The sequence below is a fragment of the Chaetodon auriga genome, chromosome 1, assembly GCF_051107435.1.
Source record: "Chaetodon auriga isolate fChaAug3 chromosome 1, fChaAug3.hap1, whole genome shotgun sequence".
NCBI lineage: Eukaryota > Metazoa > Chordata > Actinopteri > Chaetodontiformes > Chaetodontidae > Chaetodon > Chaetodon auriga.
The window spans coordinates 8,375,119-8,395,655 of record NC_135074.1 but is presented as its reverse complement, the minus strand read 5'-3'; the positions used below and the strand labels follow the sequence as shown (position 1 = coordinate 8,395,655).

At 41.5% G+C, this 20,537-nt stretch overlaps 1 protein-coding gene across 6 annotated transcripts in view; it reads left to right on the top strand.

Annotated features, from left to right (window-relative positions):
• LOC143327462 (A-kinase anchor protein 13) overlaps window positions 1-20,537 on the top strand; it is a 105,613-nt gene that overhangs the window by 41,860 nt on the left and 43,216 nt on the right. For all 6 annotated transcript variants that reach the window (XM_076742244.1, XM_076742025.1, XM_076742187.1 and 3 more), the window contains exons 9-10: window positions 801-886; window positions 13,728-13,782. In XM_076742244.1, coding sequence (XP_076598359.1) covers window positions 801-886; window positions 13,728-13,782 — 141 coding nt within the window. The remainder of the gene's footprint in view (window positions 1-800; window positions 887-13,727; window positions 13,783-20,537) is intronic.

Sequence of the window (20,537 nt, the reverse complement as noted above, 5' to 3'; positions counted from 1 at the left end):
ACTGTTCGTGTGAAATAGAAAAAAACAGCCCGTTGGCCCCTACGGATCATTCTGGGTATTGACATGTAGAAGTTTGTTTGCTAGAAGAGGTCTGTGAAGCACACAAACACACATGAGTGTAATATTGGCTTTTTCTGCCAGTGTTTCTCTTGAACATATAGGTGGTGATAGGAGGAGGGGAAAACATCAGAGAGGCTTGTAAGCTGTTGCCACAGCTCGACCAACCGGTCCTCCATGCTTTCTGTCCACATGATGCGTCACTAGTTCACCCTATAGCATGCTATTAAAATAAAATGCAAAAATAACAAAATGTAGGCTAATTAAAATGTTATTTGTTCAAATATAACCCTTGAGTTTTTGGATGGTTAGGATTTGAGCATATGAGGATTAAGCCGTGAGTAAATGTAATGGTATTTGATGCATGTTTGGTTGCTGGAGTGTGACACAGAGTATCTCTCTTCTTAGAGCCTCTTGCACTCCTCATCAACAGGCCTGCCGGTGCAGTTAGTTGCAGTTACTAAGCTATGATTGGACAGTTGTATTCAGAGGAGCAGTTTAGCAAAGAGTCAAATTTAGTTACATTCAAATGGTGATTGTCCTTATGGGGAATCTTCCTTGCAGGAAAGCTTTGATAGTACATGAAAACTATAGACAAAAATTGTGACATCACTGTTACACACAGTCAACTCCTCAGTTTATCTGAGGTGAGTCTCATTTCCTTTCACTCCAAACCCTTGTTATTGTATCCTGTATTGAAGGATTTGTCACCGAGCTGATTTGTGTTGTGTGCATTTCTCCAGAGGTGGAAGTTATCACGTCTGAAGAAAGTGGAACTGGTGCAGGGGAGGAAGAAAATGGCCCAACAGAGGGAACAGACTTCTTCATGGTAAGCTCAAAGTCTCAAACTCTATCAAGCTCTGCTTTGTTGTAGGTTTGGTCAAAACGAGTCTAAGACAAATTCTTACCTGTCGACCTTCGGATTTGAAAACACAGGAAAGTTTCCGGCACCCCACGGTGTGCTGTCCCACCATGTGTAACACTTACCTTTTATACAAGGCTGCACACAGTGAATCATAAAATCAGTACTAGACAACCAGTTGCTTTAAAATATCAAAGTAACAAAGATTTGGGTTAACTAGTTCCTAGAGTAAGTGACTACAGTCAGGTGGTCAGAGTCAGATACCTGGATGAAAATGAAAAGCTGTTAACATCCCTGCATTTTAATGAAAACACTGAAGGGCAGATAAATTCAGCACTTAGTTTAAAAAGAAAGATATGTGCACATCACTGACACATTATGTGATTTTGAGAGAAGCTACTGGCAAGACAGACAATTGGTAGAAGAGCGTGATTATGAAAATGGGCTGCAGAGATGGTATGAATTCAGTCAATGATGGAGCATGTTTCTGTGCTTATGGTCGCTCTTATGCTTTGCAGGTTTGTCATGGCGGCTCATGTCGCCTTTCCTTCTGTGTGACAGTAAAATCCATGTGCACATATTTTCTAAAAAGCATGAATTTGACTGACATTGTGCTTCATTATGTGCAGTTAAACCTCCTCCCATTTGCTGAGATACTTGCTAAAACTTTTAGCCTTTTTAGCAGGAACTCCATCCCTCTCACATACATCCTCCTTCTTCTTCTTCTTCTTGTGTTGTTGACAGGTAATGTTTGAGTCAATGATGAGTTAATGTTCTACACACTGCCACCTGCTGTACCAGAGAGAAATGTAGCAAACACGTCGAATAGGCGGTTATGTTATAATTGTTATAATGTTGATCGGACACATTATAGCCAACCATTTATTTAGATTTTATTTTTTAAGAAAGGTGCGATTTACAGTCTTCTCATATGTGCCGTACATGACACTGGGTTTTATCAGGCAGGTACAGTGAACATATATGACACAGCATAATACAAGACAAGTTCATTCATCTGTAGATTTAAAGTTAAGCTTGCACTTCATCTAAACAACAGAATTGAAAAGCGTGCCATTAAATGTTTAATAAAATTCATTTTTGTTCCTGGTTTTTCCAGAGTTTCTCCTAAACATTTTGTAGTGTAGAAAGAAAGTCTGTTATTAAATACTTTTTTATGTTAAATGTACCCAGAGAAAAGTTTTTCCCTTGCTTAAACAGTGACAGCATTTAGCATTATATTAAAAATGGAACACTTTTGCAGGAGTAACCGTGAATTACAAAGTATATCTAGTAAAGTATGGCAACAACCTTCAGGGGTTGGAGGAATGGCAGAATTTGCTTACGAGCAGCTTGATATGCCAACTCGAGATTTGCAGGGAGTTAAGGAATAAAAGCTGTCTGGAACACTTTTCCCTCTCATTAAAATCTTTCAATTTCTCTGTCTTTTGTAAATCCGTCACCTCTTGGAGTGTCCTTAAGCATGACCTCCACATTTACTTTACCATGAAATGCAACTAGATCTCCCTCCCTCATCCCGTGGGAGTCATGTTATGCAGTTCATGTACTGTCTCAGCTGAGCACATGGATGCGATCTTGAGCAGACAAGGCTTTACTCTGAAATGTTGCTGACTGACAGATTCCTCAGCAGCCATAGACTGGAGTGGCTCTGCTTATTCCTGGGTTGCGGTTTAGGTCAGTGGGTTGTTCTGAGTGCCAGATGTTTGACTGCAAAAGGATGTGCGCAGCCTGCAGGACGCTGGGGTCGCCAGCAGAGAGCGATGTAGCCTCAAACGCATCATTGAAGGTTTTTCCTTTTCCAGCGGAGAGAGAATTTAATGACCTGCCATTTGATCCCGTTGAAATCTCCTGTAATTTCTATGATGAACAGGCAATTTGGAGTCATGCTGGGGGAGTAAACTGGAGTACTGTAGGAGTACATTGCATGTTCACATACTGGAGAGCCGCAAGTGTCTGAAATGTAATTTTAAGATAAGAGTCATTTTCATTAGAGCAATCATCATCAACCATCATCATTTATAAAACGCTTTTATCATAATAAGTGAATAATGTGTGTATGAAATTAAAGAAACCTTCATAAAAAACATAAAATATGAGCAATGTGAATTATGTGGAGGTCATAAAACCAGACAACAGAGGGAGAATACCTCTGACTGGATAACAGAATCACAATGTACTATACAGTAAAAGGAGATGTAAGGTTAATGAGGCAGTGAAAGTCATATGTGTTAGTGTTTGACAAGACTTAAAGGATAAATTAGTCCTGGTTGATTCAGCATATGAGACATCTGTATCAGGACTGCTATTCTTTTGGATATATTGGAGTACACTGTAGGCACTTGTAGTTGGCACTTTGACCCGTAGTGTTAATGGTGCTCTCTGTTTTTTGGTTTTTCTTTATCAGCAGCTGTGAGGCCTGTCCTCAGTGCACCATGAGAGATAGAATTAAATCAGACCAAGATTTTTTATTTATTTATTTCTGCAATTGGGATTCATATAAACACGTACATGCCGTGAGGTCTTTGCAAGGCCCGGTGGTGGAATGTAACCCTGCAAAGTTTGGGTACTAATATTTTCAGCTCGTCACTTTGTACAGCTAAAGCAATTAATTGATTTTTGAGAAAATCAATTGTGGCAATTCTGAATGTATTCTGTAATGTATTTTACTGATTTTTTTTTTTTTTTTTTTTTTAACAAACAATCAGGTGATGAATGGAGAAAATAATCATCTGATTAATGTGTAATGAAAAGAATCATTAGTCACAGTCCTCAACCAACTACAAAAGTATAATCCTGCTTTAATGTTTGTGCATGAGTCATAACATAACGACATGATAACAGTATTTAACGGTGTAACAGTCACAGGGATGTTTTTGTACGTACCGTACATATTTTACTGAAGGAACATTTTCAATGCAAGATTTGTACTCCTAATGGCGGATTTTTACTGTGGTTTAAGTAAAGCATCTGAAAACCTACTCCACCACCTGGCAGTACCGACTGGAAGAGAAGAAAGTAACTGCTATGTTAGATGTGCTGCTGTCAAGGCCTGTTCAATAGACACATTTGGTCACCATTGTTGCTTTTGTTTATGCAGGGAGTTGCTGTATTCACAGACTTGTTCTGTAACAAGGCTGTGAATGCAGCGGCATCTTTGGAGATGCCATTTTACCTGCCATATTCATTTTTGAAGGTTAACAGCTGATCAAGTGAGTGAACTTCAAAGCCAAGGGCCAAAACAGGCAGCATGAGTAATATAATATGATAAGAAATAATATATATTGTAATAATGGCTGTACTGTATGTCACCAGAGAGGCCAGGCTTGACATATCTGCTGCATCAACAGAACCTGTGGGTGTCATTTGCTCTGTTTATATGGAAATAAAAAAAACAAACAAACAAACAAAACAAAGAGGAAGTGGAGTGTACTATTTAATCTCAATAAGAGATTATTTGTGTTCTTGCTTGCTCACTTGCACTGTTCATTTCTTTAGCTCCTCCTAGTGAAGATAAATGAGATGCAAATATGGAGAATTAATATCAAAATATTAAGTGAAGTGGACATCATCCCTGGTCAAGAGTAATTCTCAAGCACTATCAGTTACTGATGAGAAAAATCTGCTAATCTGATTAATGGCTGCAGTGTGAAAGAGTGTGAAAAATGTTTATTCTTCCGTCTGTGGGTAAGGCCATATGAAAGAGCAGCTTTATGTGTGTGTGTGTGTTTGTGTGTGTGTGTGTGTGTGTGTGTGGCTGTGTGTTACTCATATTGTTGGAACTCGCCTTACTTGCGGAGACAAAATGTAGGTCCCCATAATGGAAAGCATTCAATTTTAAGGTGGAGACTGGGGTTAAGGTTAGGGTTAGGCAGGTAGTGGATATGGTTATGGTTCGGGTACGTCTCCAGGAAATGAATGTAAGTTCAGTCAGGACCACTTCAGTCAAAGTATATCTATTAATAGAGCGTACATTACATTACATTTGGCGGTTGGCTCTGCTCTGGGACCTCCCTGCCCTTTCACACACTTACATGAAAAGCCTGAAGCAGAGCGAGCACCTCTCTGCTCTTCCATGTGCCTACATGGAATGGCAATAAGCAGGGAGAGCAGCAGCAAAGACCCCCCAGGGAGCAGAACAGAGCGGGCATCAGTGACAACAGAAATGACACTGATAAAGTCAGGCATGGCATAAAGGTGCAGCTGGGGTGGAGGTGGGTTTTAAACCAGGCTGAGCAGGCTATGACAGCTTAAATAGAGGGCGCCACTGGTCTGAGATCAGCTGAGCCATCAGCCAATGAAGCTAGAATGCCAATGAAGCTTGACCTCCACCACCTTTTTACCTCTTCATAATGTAGACAGATTACAGAGTAACACCACCTGGGAAGTTGTTGGGCTCCACTTACTTTTTAGTCTATACACTATGGACTACAGCAGAGCAATATGGAGATACTCAGTTTTCAAATCCACCAAACAGCAATTTATATTCAAGTTTATACATTCTGTGCAAACTCTGTGGTCCGTTTGGTTCAACGGATTGTTTACAATGTCTCCCTGAACACAGAAACATCTGGAGCTCTGTGTGGGTCAGAGTTTGGATTAGGGGAGAGTTTGATTTGTTTGTGGCTACCTGCATTAATACCCCTGTGCTGTTGGCCAGCAAAGGCCAGGACCTGATGTCAAAGCTGGATTCTCATGTGAAGGACTACCCACAGGCTGTAGGGACTACCACACATTTACATGGATCCAAACACCATCCAGGAGGTACTTTACCACAGAGTGCAGCCTGTCTCTTAACCCCAGGAGTGTACTGTGAGTTTGATTTTGGAGGTGGTGCCGACCTTTGTGATTTTATATGTAATGCTTGTCATAATTTATCATAGCGACAAAGTTCTGTTTGTTTGTGCCAGTTGTTGGTTATTTCAAGGCCCTTCCTGTATGGATGTGTGAAAAATATCGCTGGTTGGTTGATTTGACTTGACTTGTTTGGGGAGTAGATACTTCAAAATATAGACAGCAAATTAATCAAATTGCAATACGCAGTAAGAAATAATAAGTACTGGGAGGTTTACACATTTCCAGCAGAATTGTGTCAAATCAGTTTAATGGTGGTTTTAGTTTTATTCTCACATACACAAGCATACGCAATACTACGTTCAGTGAAATCACAACAATATTATTTTGTCATTTTGTTGTTTTTCCATATTCTCTTGCGTAATTAAATGATTCTAAGCAAATTGTAATTAAAAGGGAAAACAATCAGTTACTTCAGTTTCTTGTGGAACGTGTGAAGAGTTTGATGTGATGCAATGCGTAACAGCTGGACGCTGTTCATAGCAGTCACCATCAATGCGCCTTTTGCAGATTTTTTTTATTTGAGACATGCGCCATATTGTGAGATATTCATCACATTACATGTGGGAAAAATATCTCAAGTGCCATCTGTACAGGGAGTAGCTGGCCAACTCTAACTTCTCCCCTTGTGGAATAATATGGAAATGATACCATTTTTTGCACTGCCATAACATCACTCCCAGCTTTTTTTCAACATGGCCACCAGCCAGATCCATGGCAATCACTCCCTGAAGGTCCCTCACAGGTGGCGTCAGTCCTCCTCCAGCAGGGGGTGTTGAATCTCAGCAGCATAAATTCTGATGATTGGATAACATTAACTGAAGTCATAATGCCCTACTGTCATCTGTCACACTCTAACAATGTACCACTTCGGCCGGCTGATTTACAGGCTGAGAGAGAGCCATTCACAGCCTCACTGAAAAAGAGAGAGAGGCAATAGAGAGAGAGAGCAAAGGCATGAGTCAGGCAGAGTCAGGAGAGAAGTTGAGAGGCGACAGAGGAAAAGGGAGGGAGGGAAGACGAGAAGGAGGGAGGGAGTAGAGCTGGAGTCTGGGTGAAGGCTGCTTCTGTGGCCAGATGTGAAGCTGAGCAGACAGTTTCAGCTCTCCTCAACAGTGTTTCTGCTGGATTTTAACGTTCTGTTCAGTAAATCTGCTCTGGATATTTAAGGGAAAATGTATGAACGACACAAGAGGAGGTACAGCCTCTGTGCCAAAGGAGAGAGAGCTGTAGACGTGGTTTTGATTAAGGTAGGCTACCTATGCGCACTCTCAAACAAAGTTGCTTGGTATGATAATGCTGCTACTGCTACAGTAATAACAGTCATTTGAACAGAGGCTGTGAAACCTAGTCGTTAAGTGCTTCAAACTGATGAAAAACAATGGCAGAAGCAATAAAAACAAGGTAAGAAATATGAAAGCAGGACTGAAATCATAAAAGTAAAGCATTAAAAGGAAGTTGAAGATAATTAATGACATTATTACAGCAAATTAAGTCCATTAAAGAGAGTTTTGTGAAGTAATTTAGCTCCTCCGACTCAGTTTTTAATGGCCTGATCACACTTGCTCTTAAAAGCTGCCCAGAAAAAGTTATTTCTTAAGTAAAACATAATCATAACTGTCACCAAGTGCTTCAACATGTTGGGGCAAACCTGTAGTCGTCTGCCAGGGATGCTGTGATGGGTTTTGCTGTGTTGCACCCTGGGAGATGATTGCATGGTTGTTGATAGTGGCCCTCCAGACACAGAGTGCTGATTATTCTGGGGTGGAGTGCGGTCTCTGGGTGTACGCTGCATGGGTATGCTGTATATGACACCAAGACAGATGCCTGTGCTCTATCCATCTCTGTGGAATAACTGTGTATGGAACTTAATGAGGCTCGGATAGTTAAAGGTCTTTCCGGGATTACTTGGTCAGGCTAGTGGGCACTTGTCTGAAAAGCCATAAAGCTAAAACAGAATGTAAAGTCCACTGATGTTCTTATTTGGGACATTTTGCTCTCTCTCAAAGGTCTTATTACTGTACCATAACGGTCCTGTGTCAAACCATTTGAACTGGGTGTTCTATGGAATCTTTCTACATGAGATCTTTATAGCACCCAAAAGTGCTATTTAAAGTCCAAATTGCACTACATATAAGAACCCTTTATGCCATTTTTCCACTGTGACTTGGGTTTTTCTTTTGGCTGCAGCACAGCAGTTAGTCTTGTTGATTGTTAGTGAATGTGTTGTGGTATTAATCACAAGACGTTCCCTTCCTGTGCACAGTGATGGATCTGCTCCAACCAAGGTTTTTACCTTGCAGGTAGTTCAGCTCATGAGTACAGTGGAAGGTTGAATCAGATGTTTCTAATTAACAGATGCCTCCAGCAAAATATCTGTAGTTGTACTACCCATACAGCTCAGTGGGAGTGTTATATGTGTGATTACAAAACTGATTTTATTCTTTGTCCTGATCATTTTTTGGTGTGTTGTCGCTCTGCTCCTGCTCCTTCTGTCCCTCCTGCTTAATGAATTGGCTGTCACTTTTTTTTGCCATGCCAAACCATCATCCGTGGGTGCTTATTGGCAATTATTAGCACCTAATTTCACCTGTTAAACATCAGCATGTTAACATTGCCTTAGTGCACATGTTAGCACGCTGGTGCTAGCATTTAGCTCAAAGTGCCACTGTGCCTGAGTGCAGCCTCACAGAGCTGTTGGCATGGCAATAGACTCTTGTGTTCCTTGTAGCAGACACAGGGAAGTCAAGTGTCATGAGACTCAAGTAATGAGATTAGTGAAATAAATTGGATCTTTTTCTTCTTCATACATGTTTACAGGCTATCATAATTTGGCGTTCTGATTGTTCATACTGTAATTTTCCTATGTGGCTATATTCTGTACACACAACTTTAATTCAAATCTGTCTGTCCTTTTTTTTTTTTTGGGAAGTTTTCCTTTTCTGAATTGAGGGTCTAAAGATAGAGGATGTTGTATGCTGTATAGATTTGAAAATCCTTTGAGGCTGATTTATGATTTATGATATTGGGCTGTATAAATAAAATTGATTAGACTTTACTAATTATAAAAGGGATAAAAGTTGTAGAATCTAGACCAAGCTATTAGCTAATAACCATCGACTAAACAAGACTGAACTTTTTAATTCAAACTAAGCGAGTGACTCAAAACTGAACGATTTCCTGTTGCATGATGAGTATTAGCTTTAATCTAAACTAATAACCGCTGACTGGACTTTGAATTATTCCGCATAAAGTAAATGAACTACATCACAGTAGATATTTGGCGTGTCCCTCAGAGTCATGTTGACCGTCATACTGTCTGCTGCCTGTGACACCCAGAAGCAGAGCAGACTGGGAGGCACTGAGAGGAAAATCCTGTATCTATGAAGTGGGCTGCTCTGGTATATGTAACACCTCTCTTCAGTCTATTGTCACTTTCTAAACTTGTTCCTGATATCAGCTCCTCTTTTCAACCGAAGGTTGAAATAGCAAGGATGATCGCGTGTGTGTGTCTTTGTGTGTGTGTGTCAGTTCATGTGTGTGCGCGCATGTGTGCGTGAAAGAGAGAGAGGGAGAGAGGGAAAGAAAGTGAGCGCGATATGATGGTGTGGGAAAAAGGCAGCGGTGGGCTAACGGTTTCCTCTGGCCTCAGATGGAAACAGGCACTTGGCCAAATGACTTCATTCCAACCAGCATTTCACATCCCAACATCTCTCCTGGCCTGGAGTCACAAAACACATCATCACTCCACTTACCAAGAACAGTAACTGTGAATAATCCTTTATACTAACGAACATAGGACTAATAGTACAGTGTAAACCATTCAAGCACAAACGACATGCCAGGAAATGAGGCATCTCCAAATCTTTTCCTTTTTGGGCCCTTCTTTCCTCCTTAAATCCATTTCTAGCATTCTTGATCATTTTATGGTCACAGGGATAGTTATTCCCACTGTAGTCAAAGCGCTGTAATCTCTTCCCTCCTTTGGTGATATATTGATGATCTGCTGTCTGAAGATCATTCCACAGCTCTCAAAGGAAATCATTCTGAATAAAACAATCCAGCTGTGTCCAACTTATTAAAAAGACAATCCTTCAACCAGATGACCCAGATTCAGGCGTCCACCGTGCTGAAATGTTCTTCAGCAAAACACTGTCCCCGTCAGCTCCACCCGTGCTCTATTCTGCAGCTGACCGTGGCCTCTCTGTGGAGGGGGGGATAGAACGATTGCAGTAAAAGAAGCGCTTCATAATTGATCTTAAAGTATAAAATAAAATCCAGAACAAATCCTGTGTAGCAGTTGGGTCATGGTCTGACAGGTGATGTGTTTGCTTTTATCCTGTTGAAGTGTTCAGCAAAGTTGAATTCAGTGCACCTCCAAGGTGCAACAGAGAATAGCCTTGCCCTCGGGTCTGCTGCCAGAGATCAAACTGTGTGTACATACCTGGCTGGAAACAGTCATTCAGTCAGCCATGGCATCCTTCAGTGCTGCGGAACCTCTCTGGCTGCCTGCCTGTTTAGAAAAAAGGCAGCAGTCTTGCCTGCCCCAGCACACACACACACACACACACACACACACACACACACACACACACACACACACACACACACACACACACACACACACACAGCAGCCCGCCTTTTTATTTTTAAACCAGATGTGTTTTTACTGGGTACTGTGTAGATTCCCCCGACGCTACAAATATGCACTGGACTGTTCAGGCTCCAGGCTGCCAGCTTTCTGAGGGGGGATCAGTTCTTCCCTCTTTGACTGACTGACTGCTTTGCAGTCTGCTAACTGGCTGCAACACTTGTCGAATGTTTGGATGACGGACTGGCTCAATGAGCGCCTGCTAACTGGTCGTCACCTTTGTTTTGGACGAAACACACTGGCCTCCTTACCATTGCTGATCTTACTACATGTCCAACCCAACTTTTTCCCTTTATCCAAATAACCAGTGCCTATTTAACATTTTAAAAAACATTGAAGGTTAGGTTACTGTTGGTCTCTGTGGATGTTTCGCAGGATGAAAAAGTCACAAAAGTGATTAGAACATAAGAGGAAAGAATCTCATTTGCTGTCTTTTCAGTGTTCAAGGCAGTGACAGGTTTTTGTCCAGAGACACAAGTTCAGATGTCCTTAAGCCAATCACTGACTGTTGAGGCAGCTTCAGGGTTGCTATGCAACTGGCATCATTGAGTTGAATGAGGAGATTTGAGATGAAAAATAAGTTGATCCTGTGATTGATATTGAAGAAGTTTCTGTTTTGTCCAGGCTGAGCTGTATTCTCTCCTTTTTCAGCCATGTGGTCACCATTTCAGCAAATAATGCAAAGTGCAACACACTGCCACACCATTAGATATGTAACATGCATGAAAAGCAAGTCCTCCCACATAAGCTCACTCCCTAGTATCAAAGTATCCACTTCCTATCCCATCATTCCCAATACTTCAGTTCATAATCAGTGCCAAAGCACACTGAAGCGGTGCTGGTGGCTCAGGGTGTGTAAACAGTCTATTAAACACTTAAAGCTGCTGTCTCCTTTCGTTTGGCCTTAATCTGTATTTCATGCAGGATCCTTTGTTTCTATTTGAAGTTCTTCTGTCACTGCTCTGCTGTAAGGTCAAGCCATGTAGCCTTTTGTAATTTGTTGCACCACTGGCAATCATTTAACTTCTGAGCAGAACCTGTGCATGCATTTATGTGTGTGTTTGTGCGCGTGTGTGTGTCTGTGTGTGCCGGCGCCCTCTGTGACCAACTAATCTTTCCTCGTCAGCGTGTTTGTTCTCTCTCAGCGGGCTCTGTTTGATATCTGAACACAGCTGTGAGAAAATAAAAAGCCCGTGTGTCCTGTATGTGCATGCATCTGTGTGTGCGTGCGTGCGCGCATGCGTGCATGTGAGACATGAAAGTGAAAAAACGAGTGTGTGGAAGTGTTTGTTCTATGTGTACATGCATGCATCCCTGTTGGCTGATGGAAGTACATATACACAGTGCCAGTTGGTATGTAAGCGCCTGTCACTGTTTGTAGGCATGCAAAAGTGTACACACACACACACACACACACACACACACACACACACACACACACACACACACACACACACACCACTCCCAGGCTTGGACAACAGAGCTCAGTGTTTCTCTGGGTCTCAGCCTTGTCAGTAGTGTGCTGTGGGACAGTTGAGCCTTAGTTGTTTAGAAGTTGAGCTCAGCCCACTCACCCCAAAGCATTCTGGGAGGTTCAACCTTGCTGGTTGGTTGGGACTCACTCATCCTCCTCTGTCTTATGTCTTTGATTTGTTTTTAACCTCCTGACTTGTCTCTGTGTTTCTGTCTCTGTTCTCCATTTTCGCAGTAACCACAGTACATGTGGTTACTGAGAGTCTCTGTTTTTGGGACATTGTCTTATAGAGTGTAGATCAGCAATTTGTAATCCTGTGTTTTGAATGGCGGAGTCCGCCGCCTTCAATGACAGCTGCTGTATAGCGAGGAAATTTCAGAATGTGGACACATTGAAAGGCTATAGCTGAAAAAATGTGGGCCATAAATAGAATAAAAACAGGGTTTGATTTCATAAACATCTTATTAAACGTAAAAATATTTATCATGCAGAAATGCCAAACATTTGATGGTTCGAACCTCTCAAATGTGAGGATATCTTTGGGTTTGCTGGTCTGAAAAAACAATTTGAAGACCCTAAGCTTTTGGCATTTTTCACATTTTTTTTGTCTTTTACACCAATGCTGTGGACTGTTCACATGAAGGCTACAGGATCCATATACATATACACTGCAGAGGCCAGGAAGAGAACACAGCGTGTCAGTGTGATGTGACTGAAACTCAGAGCTGACTTCATGGCCCATGTGGGAACAGCATCTTTGTTTTGTTGTAACCTTTGGATTAGGGACCTGTTGGTTCTACGTCTGGAAGTTCCTTTGTACAAGTCTTACACAGCCAAGTTTAAAAGGCCATGCGAAAGCCTGTAGATCTGAGCCAGGCTTAACCTGGGTTTACTGGGGTTAAGAGTTAAATGGGAAGAATTAATGAGGGGAGGAAACAAGCTACAGTAGGAAGAAAAGAATGAACAAACCATTGAAGGAGGACATACCATAAAAAAATATGCTTTTAACATTACATTGCAGTCACTGTGTCTCAGTTCAGAAATCACTTGACCCCTAAAAAAGCCACTTTCTCTGCCAACAACACTTTTGTAATGAGGGTCTTTGCAGAGTAGTTTGGTCTTGGCAATCTGGCTTTGTTAACAGAGAAAATGTTTTTACTTTACTCTGTTTGTATGAGGTCCACATTCACAATCAGAGCTCATCATCTTCATCTTCAAGTCATTGACAGAGTTCATTAAAACACAATGAGCTTCTCTGAGTCTCTGCGAGCTTCACATTCAGAGCCGTCAGTCAAATCTGCAAGGCTTCAGCCAAACTGTTGAAGCTTTTGTGTTGCGGGGGGCGGGGGTTGGGCTGTGGCTTTTGTAGCTAAAACCAACTCTCTAAGTCACACGCGCACACGCACACACAAACACATGCGTGCACACACACAGCTGTTGTTCAGACGTTCAGACCACAGAGGAAGCAGAGCCCCAGCGTTGTGTGTTTACAGCCAACCACAGATCTCTGACAGTGTGCGTGTGTGTGTTTGAGTTGAGTTGGTGTCAGTGTGACTGTGAGTTCTAAAAGGCTGAAAACAGACCAAAGTTAGATCTTTCCAAACAGTTTCTCTCGGAGATGGAGCTGGAGCGAAGCTGCTGAATCCAATGAATGCTCTTACGTCTGCTGTTATAAAGGGTGTCTTATCGTTCCCTCCCATCCTGTGTACAGAGTAACACTTCCTAGCTGCCACGCTGGTCTGCATCATTATTTCTTTGTGGGTGATGATCACATGCTGCTGAGGCTGATTCAGTGTCTTCCTGTTCCTCTGTAGATCCACCGAGACAGAGAGGCGTCGTTCCATCAGCCCTGCAACACTCTCCACTCAGGTAAGAGTGACTGCTTAATGCTAATGTTCTAACCTGTCTGGTGAGGAAGGGGTGTGAATTCCAGTGGCTTGTTGGTGCAGGTTTGTGTGTTCTATTTTTTAATCTGAGAGGATTAATGTATAGTGCTTTAAACCACAGTTATTGCTTTAAATCATATGTTGAAGTTGGTCATGAATGCATCAATGTTGGAACACCCTATCTTTTACCCTTTGTTAGTGTAAGTGATGCTTGGCCTGGTGACTTTTCACACAGTCTGGTGGAGTGTCACTCACACAAAGCAAAGGCACATGCATTGTTCGAGCCTCAGCATTTGGACAACTGCTCTTTCTTGTTGGATTCAGTACTGTAAAAATAACTCTGTGTGACAGGAAATTGAAACCATCAGACATCATTTAGCCCGTCTGAAATGCCAAGACTTCCACCAGTATGAGATTTTGCAGCTAGATACTGCAATAAAGCCTCTGATGTTCTCTGATAGTATTTTATTTTGTTATTTGGTCATTTGCACTCCAAGGAATTTCAAGTATTCAACATTGCAGTAAATTTGGGGTTTTGACCAAGATGAAAATTTCTGAAACTATCATGCTCTGAAACATAAACATATTGTCCTCATGATGTGAATGGTAGTTAATGAGGCCTTTGAGGCCTTCTTATGAGCCAACATGTCATCTAGAGTTGTACATCTGCTGTTAAGTTTGTCACCGTGGCTGGACTGCCTGAGAGCTGTGATGGAAATCGAACGTGACTGAAAAGTGTTTGTATTCACACTTGTTGGAGATGCTCAGAGACTACTAGCTATGGTTTTGAAAGACTTGTACTGAAGAGTTCCTCTTTAGAAGCATAAAGCAGAACATCCACCCAAGGCCTGACATGAGGCACCGTATCAGGCAGGCTTTACACTAAGACAGAGGGCAGCTGGCTAAAACATACTAAGTAACCTTGTGTGTAAGTAAATGAGCTCAAGTTTGTGTGTGGTGTTTTGGTGATTTGCTTTGGTTGTGATCAGCAGGACCTGGTTTTTTATTTCAACAGTTTTTTTGTAGCAGCATACACACAAAGATGAGATGATGTGATTCATATTTCTGCCAGCTACACAGGGTGGTAACAGTTGGTGGTGTTCCAGTTGACCCTTTTTGTATTCCAGTTGACCCCGCAGTGTTTTTGGAAGTGACCCTGTACATGTAGCAGAGGTAATTAACAGGGGTGTGTCAGGGGTGTCTCAGAGAAACAGCAGGATTGGCTGTAGAAACGAGCTGGTAAGAGATGTGCTGTTAGCAGCAGATGCTATAGTTATAGGTAAGCCAACAGCAGGCTCTTAGTTAAACATGTCAAGACATTATCTTGGCTTGTTTTGTATGTTTCACAAACATTTTGTCTTCACCACAGTTTGATTTAACTTGTTTCTATTTCTGTTTTGTAGAGTTTGTAGTTTTAACAAAGCCTCTACAACCAAGCTAGCAGCTCTTTAAATCTGTAAAGCAATGCTTTGAGCTAGATGCTAATGTAGGTATGCTAATGTGCTTATAATGAAAATGTCTACATGCTGATCTTTAACGGGTAATTTCTGGGTTAGATGTACTGTTTTCCTGAGACCCACACTGCTAGTGTGGCTAAAAGCAGCCTCAGCATTGCTGAGTAGCATTGCAGCTGTGGCTATACTTCAGTTGGTGTATGGGAAATGATTGTAGGAGAAATCATTCAAAAATCATGATAGCTGATCATGATATGTTACATTTTGTGTACTGCTTTTTGTATCCTTGCCTGTGTTTGAAGATTTAATTCCCTAGCTTAATTCCTGCATGTTTTTAGTTTGTTCATGGTATCACAGAACAGCTTTCTCCCCGCAAAGCAACTCAAAATGTGTTAGCTAAAGAGGAAAACGATAATAGCAAGATTATTGAAAGGCTCACACTAAAATGAATAACAGTAAACCAAGAAGATAGCAGTCTCCTGACTTTTCACAAAAATAAACAAATTTGTGTTCACACACATGAATCTACATCACTGTAACCTTCTTGGGTTATTGTATTTGACCTTTTAATGTACTTTTTGTTTGGCCATAAATACCCTGAAGCAATGCCTAAAAATTCAAAATCAGTCCTCATGGTTCTTTTAACTGACACGTAATAGCCTGACGGGCCCACACACACATTCAAGCAAGTCGTCAACCAGAACATTTTAGTTTTCCTTGTCGGCAGATAGCTAGGCTACTTAGATAGAAAGGCTAATTACATAATATCAGCTACTACAGCGATAGTTACTGAGTTACTTACAGTGCACACACCCAGCTTTTCACTGGTCTGCAGTCTCAACAGACTCTAGTATCTGCAGCGTTAGTATCTTGTAAACTGAATTGAATCTGTAAAATGTCTCGTGTCACATTTCTCATCTTGGTTTTCTCACTACTCGCTTCCCTCTGAGCTCTGCGAGTTGCTGCCGCTCACTCACCCTCCATGCTCAACCATCCGCTCCTTGCTGGCTCCTGCCACGCAGTCAATTGCAATATAGGGAAAATGCTACAGTGCACATTAGGGCTGCAACAACTAATCAATTAAATAGATTAGGATTGATTATAAAGATGATTGGTATGGAATTTCAGCATCGATTAGTTGGAATATCTGCATGGCATACGCGCTGGCAGTGTCTCCTAAGATGGGGCAGTCAGCCAGCCAATTACACGCCTTGTGCGGCTCACATAATGAATTACAGGAAGTGATGCTGTCAACTTCGCATTTAAAAAATGGCGGAGACAGAGACGAATGATACAGTGGAGAAAAGCACGATCACAGGTTCTAATTTAAAAACAAACATAACACACAGAAATGCCTTCCATCTGTTTTGTTCCTTTTTCGGGCCCCCGAAAGCTATTAAAAGCTATTTTAAAGCTAATGCTTGATAACACTGACTCCCATGATAAAACAGAGAGAAAACTGACTGAAAGTATTTCTGTCTGTTAACACTTGTTTTTTAAATTAACCTGTAGTTGCGTGTTTGTCAATTAAAATGGACACAAATCTGTTGGGGATGGCAGATTTAGCAAACAAAAGTTAGCTGCAGTAAGGTCAAAGAGGCGCTGGGGTGGGGTAAAATTAACTTTATAGACTTATTGGAATATGTCACATCATTACAGACAGTCTGAAGTGAATACTGTATTTATTTCACAACAGAAACTTCAATATTCGATCATATATATATTTGTTACGCTTTCCTGTGATTCTCAGTGCATGGCTCCATTAAGAAGAGAAATAAGTTGTTTTTTATTTCTAAATGCAGGAAATAATACAATTAAGGTTTTTTCTTTTTACGCAATTAATGCTAAAGTAATTGAAGTAATAACAGATTAAACAACTATCAAAACAGTCGTTAGTTGCAGCCCTAATGCACATACGCATGCTTGTACTTAAACAAATCAACATGCTCTTGTATTGATGCTTGACATCGACAGGTTGTGGCACATGGCCTTGCAGATATGTAGTCTGTGTTTGCAATTATAATGGGCTAATGCTTTTAGAAGACAAGGAGAACCGAAATTCAGCTTTTTTGTGGGTCGTTGATCATTGGCATTTTGGATTTGGTTCTAATTTGGAACCAAATTTCAGTTGCCAAACCTGTAGCGAGATAGGAAAAGAGGATTCTTTGACCTCCGTAAGAGGAGTCTGTCTGCTGAGAGACTAGTCTCAATAAAAAAGACCAACAGATCGATGAGCTGGATCAGGCTGAGAACAGACTGCCTTTTATCTGTGGTGGAAAGAGATGAAGCATCACTCTGTCAGATACAGAATGAGAGAAAAGGGTTTTAGTGGATGAGATGAAGAAATACAGAGGGAAAGAATGGAAACAAAGATGGAAGCAGAATGATGAAGACAGGGGAAAAAGTATGAATTGGAAATAAAATGTAGGGGTCTGTGAGGGTGGGATTTCCTTTGTAGCAGCTGGGACAAGTCAACATCACTTCCTTGTTGGTGGAAATATCTCTCTCGGGGCGCTCAGATAGCTTACCTGTTACCACAGGGGCCTGTGTTCAGTTCCCACCCAGAGCCCTTTGCTGTATGTCATCTCCCCCCGCTTCCTGTCTCTCTTCAGCTGCACTATCAAAAACAAAAGCAAGGGACCAAAAAAAAAAAACAAAAAAAAAAAAACTAATTTTAAGAAAAAGGAAATATCTCTCTCCCTCACTAAACTCATCCAGCTCCTTCAGCTTCTTTCTCTTTCTCAGGTTATTTTTTTGGTTGGTAAATCTCTAATCCACCACTCACACACACACACACACACACACCACGACAATAGAATAAAAGACTTGTGTTTGATATCAGCCCCAAGACGTGTTCAATTTACCTTCTACCATTCTATTAAATGTCTGATCTTGCCATCATGTAATGGTATATCAGTGAACAAGATTTCAGACCTGGCTCAAAGCTCAGATGACTCCAAATAATTCTTATTTCAAGACTAGAATACAGTTAAGCTCTTCATGATGCTTGTGATTAGTACCACACTATGGTAGGGAGTTGGGGGTTGACCATCTTGTCAGTGTCAGAGGTCAGTGTAAGTGGGTTGACTCAGGAAAATTGACTTGCAAAACCATCCAGGCCAATGTCAGGGCCAAGACCTCAGTGATACTTTGCTCTGCTGGGGTTACAGTGTTTAAGGGTTAAAGTATTAATCATATTGTCTGAGCCATTTGTGCTTGCAGATTTTCTGTATATGTTAATATCACCAGCGAGTCATTCTACACAGAAAATGAAGTGATATGTTGTACAAAGTCTGTGTTCAAGAAGCTCAAAGGGGACAGAAGAGCGCTTTATTTACAAGTACTGTGCACAACCTCAGTTTGGTGATGAACACAAAAAACAGCTGAAGCTTCCGCACATGTTCAGAGCACACTGTGTAATTTCAGCGGTGCTTGATGGACCTGGATCTGAATCCCATAATATAAAGTGTTTTTCGAAAGCCACAGTTTGGTAGCTTCCCTGGCTGCCTGTGGTTTTCTAGCCCATGTTGACAGTTGTGCAGCTGCTTTAAAGTGTTGTTTGTAATGTTCCATGATATAACATTTATCACGGGGGAATCCGTGACCTGTTTAGCTCAGCTCGATTCAGTAGCATTTATTTATTTAGGAGGAGACATGCTGGGTGTGCCTTAGGTTCACGGCAAAAATAATACAGTGAAAAGAGAAAACAAACATATAGGAGCAAATGGCGGTTATTGCAATGCAGGTTAAGGAGTGTACTCTGTAAAACATGAGCAAGGAAGACAGATGCTCAGACTAGATATACAATAGCTGATTATGAGCTGATTCTGTTTAACTTGTTACAACCCCAGAAAAACACAACAGGCTGCTCTGCTTTGAGGACTTCAAGTAGAAACGAATTTGGTGCGACACAGTTTATGTTGTTCAGACCTCAAAGTGCGTGTGTGTGATCAGCCCCCAGGGCTTCTCAGCGTTGTAGAGAGACTGACTGGCACACAAAACTCTTCTCTCTGCGAAAAGTCAGCCCAGTGGCACAGATTTAACAAGCCATGTCCTTAGAAAATACACGACAAGGAAATGTAAGGGTATGAGGAAAAATAAATAAGGTTTTATATGTAAGTGCAGATAAAATCTGCAGTTAGGGAAAACACTTACGGTAGCCTCAGTGGCGACTTATCTAGACTGTATGAAAATGTGCAGAGATGAGTGTTTTGAGACAGGGAGGCCCGAAGGATACTTTATCTTGTCTGTAATTTCTTACCACATTCACTGCTTCAGACTGGATGATTTGTTTGGATCATATCTACATTGCAATTTTTCCTCTGCTACACTCCTCATCTAACAACACACAATTCTCTGCATGAGTTCAGCCTGGCTTCCTTTTGCTTTGATTTTTGTCATACACTGGACTGCATTTTAACTGCATTGGAACCCAAACAGGTACTGTATGCAATATTTGATTGACCTGAGGGAGTAGAGTGATAACATGGTAGCTTTTACTGAGCTGTAAGGGGGCCTGTGGGGTTTTCCATGACAGTACAAAGATGGGTGATATGGCTTTTCATCTTTTTACCATTGGTAGTGTTCTAAAAACTGAAGCTTCGGTCTGTGTTGACGCCTTTAATCTCTCTAAATAAAAGTCAAATGATGATAAAACATAATGTTGTATGTTAGTCTACAGGTATGTGAGCTGATTCACATTCAACCAGCAACCTCAACCACCAACTGACTCGTCAGAGGACTTTCCACCTGTTCTGTGTGTGTGTGTGTGTGTGTGTGTGTGTGTGTGTGTGTACGTGTGTGTGTCAGGGTCTGTTTGAAAGAGAGGGAGGAAGACAGCTGTCAAAGCTCACAGTCCTCTGCTAGTTTTGGTGGACAGGTGTCAGGGGGTGGAGTTCAAGAAAAACTCCCAGCATCCACTTCTGTCACCACCACTTACCACTCCCCTAACACACACACACACACAAACACCCACAGACTCACACACATTTCACATTCAGTCCCACTCATGGTGGGCTTGTGACTGTAGAAATACGGAGAACAAAAGAGTAAAATGTTTTGGCGTTAACTTCCAAAGCCACATTGGTCAAGGCTAAACTCTGCTGCAGCACTGGGGGTCAAAGGTCAGTGCAGTTTTCATGTTTGGAGGTGTTATCTTGTCCAACATGTTGTAAAGGAAACCTGCTTTTGATGATGTTTTGTGGTAACTGTTATTGTGACATTCCCCTGTACAAGGCCCTGTGTGTCTTTACTGCTCAGAGGTTTGCTCAGTGTTTATGTGGTT